Source organism: Nicotiana tomentosiformis, chromosome 3 (assembly GCF_000390325.3).
Source record: "Nicotiana tomentosiformis chromosome 3, ASM39032v3, whole genome shotgun sequence".
NCBI lineage: Eukaryota > Viridiplantae > Streptophyta > Magnoliopsida > Solanales > Solanaceae > Nicotiana > Nicotiana tomentosiformis.
In genome coordinates, this window is record NC_090814.1 from 58,096,731 (window position 1) to 58,107,559 (window position 10,829).

The 10,829-nt window shown below is 36.9% G+C and overlaps 1 protein-coding gene and 1 long non-coding RNA gene across 3 annotated transcripts; one reads left to right on the forward strand and one right to left on the reverse strand.

Moving 5' to 3' along the window:
- Window positions 1-627: 627 nt before the first annotated feature.
- On the forward strand, window positions 628-7,700 carry LOC104106330 (uncharacterized). Of its 2 annotated transcripts, none has more exons than XR_688577.4 (3): window positions 628-938; window positions 2,191-2,395; window positions 2,476-7,700. It is a non-coding gene; the product is annotated as an uncharacterized lncRNA (long non-coding RNA). The 2 variants fall into 2 exon arrangements; XR_011414732.1 differs by having other exon boundaries at window positions 2,234-2,395.
- Window positions 7,701-9,506: 1,806 nt separating this feature from the next.
- LOC138907864 (uncharacterized) lies at window positions 9,507-9,953 on the reverse strand. Its single transcript, XM_070198484.1, has one exon. It carries the CDS (start codon window positions 9,951-9,953, stop codon window positions 9,507-9,509), a length of 447 nt encoding a protein of 148 aa, XP_070054585.1.
- Between the last annotated feature and the right edge of the window lie 876 nt (window positions 9,954-10,829).

Below are 10,829 nucleotides of genomic sequence, written 5' to 3' on the forward strand. Positions count from 1 at the left end.
AAGTGAAATAAATAACAATAAATACAAAAAAAATAAAAATAATAAAAAAGATAAAAAAAAAGAACAAAAAGAAGAAGAAGGACATTTGGTGAAGCCTAGAGCTCTAGGCATAGAAAGCAGAGGCAGCCTTGTCTTAAAATGGACATGTTTTGTCTTTTTTCAAAAAGAGAAGCATTTTGGTAATTAAGTCTTTGAAAAGAGCTCTAAGTATTATTTTCTCTACATTCAGGCTATGTTATTTTGAAAGATAAGAAACATTTTGAGGATGTGCATATAGATACCATGCTGCTTTCCTGTACTCAAGTTATTTTGAATGGGTAGGAAACATATTACTGTATACTCTCAAGGATTTATTTTTTTCTTTGATTTATTTTCACATACATTTCTCTTTCATGGAGTTGTCGCACTTTACCAGTTGCACCCTCATACTTTGCGGGGGTCTTATGACCCTCCTGAATTTATTTTAAAAGAAATAAATACAAGGAAAAAGGTCCGGATTTGACCTATATTATGGTATATAGTTTATATTTGACCCTCATTATACTTTTCGTCCAAATTAATCCGTACCGTTAATAAAGTGTGCAAATTGCCCTCATCTCTAACATCCCTCCACTGTGACACTCGACCCGTCTATTATTTTGTCCATGTTGCCAGCCAAGTCAGCATGTCCCACTAAAATAATAAGACCCATCTCCATAATAGTTGACCCATTCTACCCGATTGACCCATCTTCCTCACACATTATATCCTCCATTATTGAATAACTACGGCTCATATCTTCCATAAATTTCTCTTTTCCCTAAATTGCGTTCATCTTTGATTCTTATCATGGATCATTTATCGTCCTCTCTCAAGCTAGGAAGCACGAGCAGATTCGCTTGGGGAATTTGGTCATGGCTGATGAATATTGTCAACATTTAGAGATTCAAAATACTTCAGTGAGTACTCTTTCACCAAATTATTACAATAATTGATGTATGTTCTCGAATTGTTTAAGGAATATTGCATATTTTGTTTTATAGATATTACTTCTTGAATATTAAATTATAATTATATATTAAAATTTTACTTTAGTGATTTAAATTAATTTGATTGCATTATCTGTCGTTTTATTATATTTGGAGAGAATTATAACAACAAAATAAAATAAATAAAGTTGTAAACCATTGCTTTAGGTACTAACAAGATCGTTGCCAATAGGTAATAAAAATTTTGCAATAGTTTAATTAAATTGTCGCAATTTTCTTTCGAAATCGTTACAGTACCCTGTTAAGCCGTTATTTTATGTCCTACTCCCTCCGTTTCAATCTATATGTGAACCCATTTAATTGAGCACAGAGTTTAAGAAAAAAGAGAAGACTTTTGAACTTATAGTATAAGATGAGACTTTGTGTGGCTATAAATCATTGCATAAAGGTAAATTATTTTTAGATAAGAAAAATTGTCATTTTTTTTGGCACAGACTAAAAAAGAAATAGGTTTAAGTAAATTGAAACGGAGAGAGTATTAATTTTCTACCAGCTATAAATTAAGGAAATGAAGAGACTAAGAAGCAAGCTTGCAGAGAAAGAAATTCTCCTTCATTGCTGAATCAGAAAGGAGATTAGAAAATGATCTCTTATAAAATGGAGTCTAACTACTGCCGTTAATATAAACAACTAACTTAAGTCAATTACTAACTTCTAATATATATACCTCGGTCCCTCAACCTTCCATATTAACTAATTCATCACCCTGGCTCAATACTCCCCCTCAAGCTGGAGGGTAGAAAAATATTCTTCACTCCTAACTTGCTAAGTAGGTGATGATGATGTGCTTTACCAAGACCCTTTATCAATAGATCTGCTATCTGATTCTTGGTGCTCACATGAATGGTTGTGATAACACCATCCTTGATCTTCTCCCTAATAAAATGACAGTCGATATCTATATACTTTGTACACTCATGAAATATTGAATTTATTGCTATTTGGATTGCAGCTTTTTTGTTACATATCATGTGTACTCGTTGCTTATGTTTAACTCTCAATTCACTAAATAAACCAATTAACTAGACCACCTAAGTAACAGTACATGCCATGCTTCTAAACTATGCTTCTGCTGAGCTTCTTGCTACTGTCTCCTGCTTGGATTTCCATGAAACCAAAGCATCACCATAGAATACTAAGTAGCTTGTAACTGACCTTCTAGTTTGAACACAAGCCCCTTAATCTGCATTGCAATAAGCTGTCAGATTACCATCACCAGTTGAGGAGAGCAACATCCCTTGTTCGGGTGCTTTTTTGATGTACTTTACAACTCTCATTGCTGTCTCTAGATGGGATTGTTTTGGAGAGTACATAAATTGGCTAAGTGTCTGCACAACAAATGATATGTCCGATCTAGTCATTGTGAGGTATAACAACCTTCCAACTAGCCTTTGGTACTCACCAAAATCTTTTAAGACTTCATCCTGACATCCTTTTTCTTGTGCAGATATCAGCTTATCAAAGTCTGTTGAGGTTAGTTTCTGATTTATTTCTAGAGGTGTGCTAGCGGGTTTAGCTCTTGCCAATCTAGGCTCTGAAATGAGTCCAGTGCATATTTCCTTTGACTCATGTAAATTTCATTTTTTTGATCTTGCAAATTTGATTCCCAGGAAGAACTTTAGCTCTCCTAAGTCCTTCATTTAAAAACCTTCTGCAGATTCTCCCTTGTTTTGCTTATCTCTATGTTGTCATTTCCTGTGATTATCAAATCATCTACATAGATCAATTCTAAGATCAAACATGTATCATCCCTCTTTGTGAAGAGTGAATAATCTTAATGGCTCTGTGTGAAGCCCATTGATTGTAAAGTAGTTAACTTGATGTTACATTGTCTCGAGGCATGCTTTAGCCCATATAGGGATTTGTGCAACTTGTATACTTGAGACTCCCCCTGCCTTGCACTATCCTTAGAAAAACCAGGAGACACCAACATATACACTTCCTCAACTAGATCACCTTGTAAAAAGGCATTGTGAACATCCATCTGATAGAGAGGCCGCTGCCACAACAATAATATATCTAGCAATCACTATTTTGGCAACATGAGAAAATGTATCAATATAGTCTAGGCCCTTCTTCTGTGTGTATCCCTTTGCGACTAGTCTAGCTTTGTACTTTTTCACCTCCCCTGTAGCTTTATACTTAATCTTGAACACCCATTTGCATCCAATAGCTTGTTTTCCAGATGGTAAGGGCAATATACTCCATGTGTGATTATCTTCTAAGGCCTGGATCTCTTGTTACATGGCATCTACCCATTTAGGGTCCCTGATAGCTTCAACAAATGACCTTTGCTCTACTTCTGAGGAGTAGACTGCAAGGCACTTAGAGTCTGCAAGCTTCAAGTGAGTATAATACATTGAGTTAGATATTGATAAGGGCAAAATCCTTTACTCTTCTGTTGGAGAACATAATCCTGCATCCATATAGATGGCCTAGATATTCTGGGAGGTCTTCTAGGTACAAAATCAGCCATAGGTACTATGATCTACTTCATTCAAGCCTGGACTAGAAGTATAAAAGGAGTCGGCTTGCATCTGAACAACATGAGTCAAACAATAAGGTGAAATGCTGTCTTAAAATCCTTCAGCTGAGGAAGCATCTGTGGGAGCAGGTGAATCTCCTGGTTCCGGTATGGAATCATCAGAAGACTCATTAGCTGGAGGGAAACCATTGTGAGACTCTGAATTATCAGTAGTCACTGTGCAAGTACATGGCATGCTTCAAAGTCAGAACCATCCATGTATGGACACTGATCCATAGGAAGAACAGTGGTGTCTTATATATTTAGTGATTGTTTGAAGGGAAAGCTTCCTTCTTGAAAGATAACTTCCCTACTGACAAAGAAAATATGGTTATGAAGACCAAACAACTTATAACCCTTTTGCACCAATGAATACCCCAAAAAACTGCAGGAACTGCTCTACTTGAGAATTTGTCCCTTTTCTTTAGATTAGCAGCATAAAAAAGGCATTCAATTTTTTTTTGAGGTGATCAAGTGAATGACTCATGTTAAACACCAACTCAAATGGACATTTTCCATCTAGAGTACTAGTAGGGATTTTGCTGTCAGGATACACTCACCCCAGAATTTTAAGGGTAGGTTTGGTTGAAACTTCAGTGATCTAGCAGTATCCAAGATATACCTGTGCCTTATCTCTACTACCCCATTCTGTTGAGGGGTATAGGTACATGTACTTTGGTGTGCTATTCCTTCATTGTTTAGTAGCTATTTCAACTGATTATTGAGGAACTCACCTCCATTGTCTGTTCTAAAAGTTTTAACAGTTGAAATTTTTTTAGTCCTAATCATAGCAATGAAGTATTTCAGTACCACAACTGATTTATCCTTGGAGTTCATAAGACACACCCAAGTATACCTGCTTAAATCGTCCACAAGAGTTAAAAAATATCTTTTACCATCATGAGTAGGCATTCTAAAAGGTCCCCAAACATCTGCATGTATGAGTTCACTAAATGCATCACTTTTATTATTGCTAAAAGGAAAAGGCAACCTTGTTTCTTAGGCAAAGGACATACAGTACAATGCTCATCCCAGTCAACAATCAATGCATTCCTAAACATAGGTATTCTTTTCATAGCATCCATAGGCACATGACCTAGTCTTTTATGCCAAAAAGGGCCATTTGTTCTATTTACAATTACTGTGGAAGTAATGAGGCTAACCGGTAATCCTGCTTCACATTTGTTCTTGATGGTCTAATCCAACACATATAATCTATGCTCCACTCTACTAATCCCCTTCACATTCCCATTGAAGATGTCCTGGAACACACAACAGTCAGGAAAGAAGGATATGAAGAACCCTACATCTTTGGTGAGCTTAGAGACTGATATCAAATTGTATCTAAACTGGGGTACATAGAGCACATTTTTAATCAACAATCCATTTAATATGCTGGAAGAGCCTAAATGAGTAATCATACTTGTTTCTCCAGTAGGCAACAATACCTTTATCATGTTAGCCCTAGACAACTCCACATAGTCAATATACACATGCATGCTAGCTACCATATGATTAGTGGCCCCTGAGTCTATTATCCACATATTTTCCTTCACCATACTGAGGAGTGACAAGGGTATACATGTAATCTTATCACGTGCTGCTGTATTAACAAAGGTACTAGTCTTGTTAAGCATTTGAAGAAGTTGATGATACTGCTCTTCAGTGAAGAAGTGTCCTGCAAGTGTGATGATTGTGTTCCCCCTTTGCTCTTTTGTAACAACCCGGTCAGTTATTTTGAGTATTTTAGCCCCGATCCCCTATTTATTGCCTCCTCTATGTTGTATTATGGTTACGTGACTTGGCGGGGGGTGTTTGATTTTAGTTTCGGAGTGAAATTGGACATATAGTCCATAAGTTGAAGGCTTAAGTTGAAAGAGTTAACCGTAGTTTGACTTTTGTGTAGATGACTCTAGAATAGAGTTTTAATGGTTCCAATAGCTCCTTATGGTGATTTTAGACTTAGGAACGTGTTCGGATGTTGATTTGGAGGTTCGTAGGTCGTTTCAGTGTAAATTGGCGAAAAGTAGAAAGTTAAAGTTTTGGAAGGTTCGAAGGTTTGATCGGGGGTTGACTTTATTGATATTCGGGTCGGATTCTTATTATGGAAGTTGGAATAGGTCCTCATGTCATTTATGACTTGTGTGCGAAATTTGAAGTCAATCATAGTTGTTTTGTTAGGAATCGACATTAGTTCGGAATTTGGAAGTTCATAGTTTCCATAGGCTTGAATTGGGTTGCGATTCGTAGAATCAATATTGTATGATGTGATTTTTGGCCTTGAGTAGGTCCGTTATGTGTTTTGGAACTTGTTGGTATATTCGGACGGGGTCCCAGGGGCCTCGAGTGTGAAACATATTGAATCCGGATCAAAATTGAACTTGTGTGATTGCTGAAGCTGGGCTGTGTCTGGTGAAATCGCACCTGCACATTTTGGGTCACAGCTGCAGCACCGCAGAAGCGGCCTTCGAGTCGCAGGAGCAAAAGTTGCCTTGTCCAGCTGAGATCGCAGGTTTGAAGCGGATGTAGAAGCGGGCTCACGGATGCGGCGGCTGCCCTCGCAAAAGCAAAATTTGGGGAGCAGCATTGTGCGTGACCGCGGATGCGGTCGTTTCTCTGCAGAAGCGGGCTCGCAGGTGCGAGCTTTTGTTTGTAGAAGCGGAACGTCTGGATTTAAGTTGGAACTGCACCAGAGATGGATTTTTCATAGGTGCGGCGTCGCAGGTGAGACTCTAGGCCCGCAGAAGCGAGGATCGCTGGGCAAAAAAGGGGTCTTCGAGGGTTTGAGTTTCATAATTCATTTTTAGACCTAGAGAGCTCGGTTTGTGATGATATTTCGGGAGATTTGTAAGGAAAATATTGGGGTAAAAAATTCTAACTCGGTTTTGGTTAAATTATATGAATTTATTGTTAATTTTATCATATAATTAGTGATTTGAGTTGGAAATTTGATGAAAAATTGTGAAAACTTCTTAGGCTAAAATTTGGGGATTTGAAAGGCGATTTGAATTCAGATTTGAGTAATTCTTGTATGGTTGGACTCGTTATCGAATGAGTGTTCTGATTTGGTAATTTTGGTCAGGTTCCGAGATGCGGGACCGAGTTGACCTTTTGTGTTGACTTTTTATTTCTTGTAAAAATCATAATTTTATTGTTCGAAATAGTTTCCTATAGTTTATATTTATAGTATGAAGTTGTTTTGGCTAGATTCGAGCCATTCAAAGTTGGATAATCGAGAGAAAGACTTACTCGTGGATTGAGTTAGGGTGTTTTGAGGTAAGTGTCTTACCTAACTTTATGTGGGGAAATTAACTCTTAGGATTGGTGTTGTTTATGATAACTGTGATGTGTGAAAGCCGTGTACGCAAGGTAATGAGTGTGTGCACGGGCTAAATATAAAAATTACCGATTTTAGCTATGTAGATTCCTTTCATGCCTTAATTGAGTTACTTTAACATGTTATATTCATCATCATTAGGCTATCTTCATATGCTCTACTTGTCTTATCTATTACTTATTAATTGCTCTACATGTTTAGTTGAAGTAGTTGTTTCCTGCATTCCTTATTCATTATTTAACTGTGAATTCTTTATTTGAAGTTGCTATTCTTGGAATATCTTGTTCTTGAAGTTGGTAATGAGTTATAAAGTCCGTGATTCATATTGAGGCAAGGTAATAAAGTGTGAAATACTATTCTTGTTGAGTTATTCCTTTTTGGTGGTTATTGCTGAGACTCTTGTGAACATTGTGGTTGAGCCATGTACTATTTATTGTGAAAATACTGTTATTGTTGATTTTTTTGACAATTGTGATATTGGGAACTTGAGGTATGATTTGTGATACATTGTGATTTTGATACTCATGCGGTGGTATAAAGTTTTGGGGTTGAAACGCATGCGGTGAGATAAGGTGGGCTTGATACGCGTGTTGCTAGTAGGGGAACTACTTGAAGTCACACGATGTGATAAGGTGGGCTAAAACGTGGGAAGCTATTTCGGAAATATAATTTTCAGAACTAAATGCAAGGCTCCCGTGGTGATATAAGAGAAGATTGTGAATTATTTTGTGATTTAAGACTATGAGGCGGTACCTCGGTAGTGACTCTTGTTGATACTTCTCTATTACTTCACTTGTGTTTGGTTGTTTTATTTCCTTAGCATAACATCCCTTGTTTCCTTTCATGATGCATTATTTGTCTTATACAGTGTAGTTAATCTTGGTATGTTCCTTACTTGTTTCATTTCCATTGTTATTATTATTACACTGTTAATTACTCGTTCTGTTTCTTATTTATTCCAGTAGGGCCCTGATCTGACCTCGTTACTACTCTACCGAGGTTAGCTTGGCACTTATTGGGTACCGTTGTGGTGTACTCATGCTACACTTCTGTACATTTTTTTGTGCAGATCCAGGTAGGGTTGTGCATTTGGATCGAATATCCGAAAATCCGAACCGATCCACTCTATTCGGATTTTCGGATTTCGGATATTTGGATTGGATATGGATTATGTTTTCTTAAAATTTTAGATATCCGGATTGGATTCAGATTGATATAGTTTTAATCCAATCTGACCCGAAATCCGAAATTATATGGACCTATATAAATACTAGACTAAAATTTTAGGGTTAGGTCTTCTTTCTTATTTCATTTTTTAGACTTAGCCACTTAGGTTATATCGATACACTCTCTCCCACTCTTCTCTGTTGCGCCTTTCTTCTCTAAGACTCCAACTCTCTGTTCGATTTCCATTCTCAGTCACAGCCCTAATCGACGGTAAGACTGACGTCTCTTTCTAACTATTAATTATTATTGGTTCTATGGTTGCTTTCTCCCTCTTTCTTAGAGCTTAAAGGTGGTGTTTTTCACCTTTTATTTCACCGAAGAAATCAAAACAGAGGTGTTTCAAGAAGAAAGCATTGAACTGTTGAAGGAGAATAATGGTGTTTTCATCATATTCACTGAATATATTTTGTTAATTCAGAATGTGTTTTCATCATATTCACTGAATATTTTCCCCCTTGGGAATCAATCATATGAGAATAACCGAAGACATGCTTTGGCTTAAGCTGTCACTGCACAAAAAATTTCTAATGCTTTTAAATTTTAATGCCTCCTTGTGTTGTATCCTGTTTCAGGTCTTTTAACTTTTAAGTATAAAGTAGTTTATCACTCTATTCTAATCAAGCATTCTTTAGGTGCAATAGCTTATTGGAATCTTAGATTAGAAATAGTTTCTAAGTCCACTGGAGACATTAACTACAAAGTGCAGTAGCTTATTAGATTAGCAATAAGCCTTAATAATACGTACAATTCGATCCGAAAATCCAAAATATTTACCCGATCCAAACTTTAAAATCCGATCCAATCCGATGCTAATTCGGATTGGATTCAGATTGTATTTTGTAGAATCCAAAATCCGAAATTTTAATCCAAAATATGCTAAATTCGATCCGATCCGACCGATGCACAACCCTGGATCAATGTACCTCCTATCAGTCCAGGCATCTGTGAGTTGAGTTCGTACGTGGAGACTTCAAGATACACCTGCCAGCATCCGCAAGCCTCGGAGTAACCCTTTATCTACTTTTATATTTTCCTTCTTTTACTAGTTATAGTTGTATAGGGATGACTATGATACCGTTGTAGAGCTTGTGACTCGATATCACCAGGTTTTGGAAAAATTGTATATGTTTAGTTATGGAATTTTTCTTTATTATAAATCGTTGTGTGTTTGGTTTTTTTTTTGTTATTTCAGTTATATTCCGCATGTTTGTTAGGCTTACATAGTCTTAGAGACTAGGTACCATCACGACATCCTACAGAGGGAAATTGGGATCGTGACATCTTTCAACTCTTGTTGTCTGTCTACTTGTGCATTGTTTGTTGTAGTTGCATTCCTTCCAAAAGGCTTCCTTTTGGATTTGAAATCTGTAGGATATTCAATGGGTTTGTATCATCCATCTCTAGTTTGACCCTTCATTCTACAATAATCACAATATAGTTGACTCTTTGGCTTGTAACCTCCCATGAATCCCTGCCCATTGTTATGGACTATGGTATTGGCTCCATGTCTTGTGTTGTAGGCCATTGCTTGAGCTTCTATCTCTAAGGCACTAGGTCCAATATCTCTGGCTCCTTGACTATCATCCTGCACCACCATTGCATAAGCTTCATTGATGGTCAGAGTTGGAATCATCAACATTATTTGCCCTTTTGCTTGTGCAAAGGACTCATTCAAACCACTCAAAAATTGCACCAAGCGCTGCTGCTGTATGTATTCTAGGAAAACTTTCGATTCAGGACATAGACATGAAGGAGTGGGAATCATGGCATCATATTCGTCCCACAGATCCTTCAGCTTTGAGTAGTAAGTGAAAACATGTGCTAAACCTTGCTTCATTTCTATAATCTCCTGATGCGGATTGTAAACTCAAGAAATATTTCTTTTGTCAAATCGCTCCTTCAAATCCTTCCATACATTATGCGCAGATAAGGCATACACTACATTTCTATAGAGTTCCTTCATTACAACATTCATTATTCATGATAATACAAACACATTGCATCTCTCCCACTGATCATGTATCTCCTTCTTAAAATCTTCCTTCTTACAAGTTCCTTCGATAAACCCAATCTTATTCTTCGTAAAAAGTCCAATTCTCATAGACCGAGACCATAGATTGTAATTTTCAGTTCCTATCAGTTTGAATTCGATCAGATGCTCCTCTGGTGTATCGGAAGGTCACAAATACAACGAGTGTGTGTGAGTTAACACCGTTTCACCACTCATTCCACTTGTTCCATCCTCAATCGCCATCTCAGCTCTGAATCGACAAACCTTAGCTTTTGGAATCAATGAACAATCTGTAATTAGATTCCAAATCAAAAATCAAAAGAGTAAACACAAAGTCAACCGACGAGAATCAACAACATGCGCTGCCAGATCGATGGTTCTGATACCATATTAACTTTCTACTAGCTATGAATTAAGGAAATGAAGAGACTAAGAAGAAAGCTTGCAGAGAAAGAAATTGTCCTTCATTGTTGAATCAGAAAGGAGATTAGAAAATGATGTCTCTTACCAAATGAAGAATAACTACTACCGTTAATATAAATAACTAACTTAAGTCAGTTACTAACTTTTAATATATACACTTTGGTCCTTCAACCTTCCATATTAACTAATTCATCACCCTGGCTCAATACTAACAATGGTTAGATTATGCAACAAAAATCGTTGCAATAACTTATCTAAATGGTTGCAATAGGCCCACTA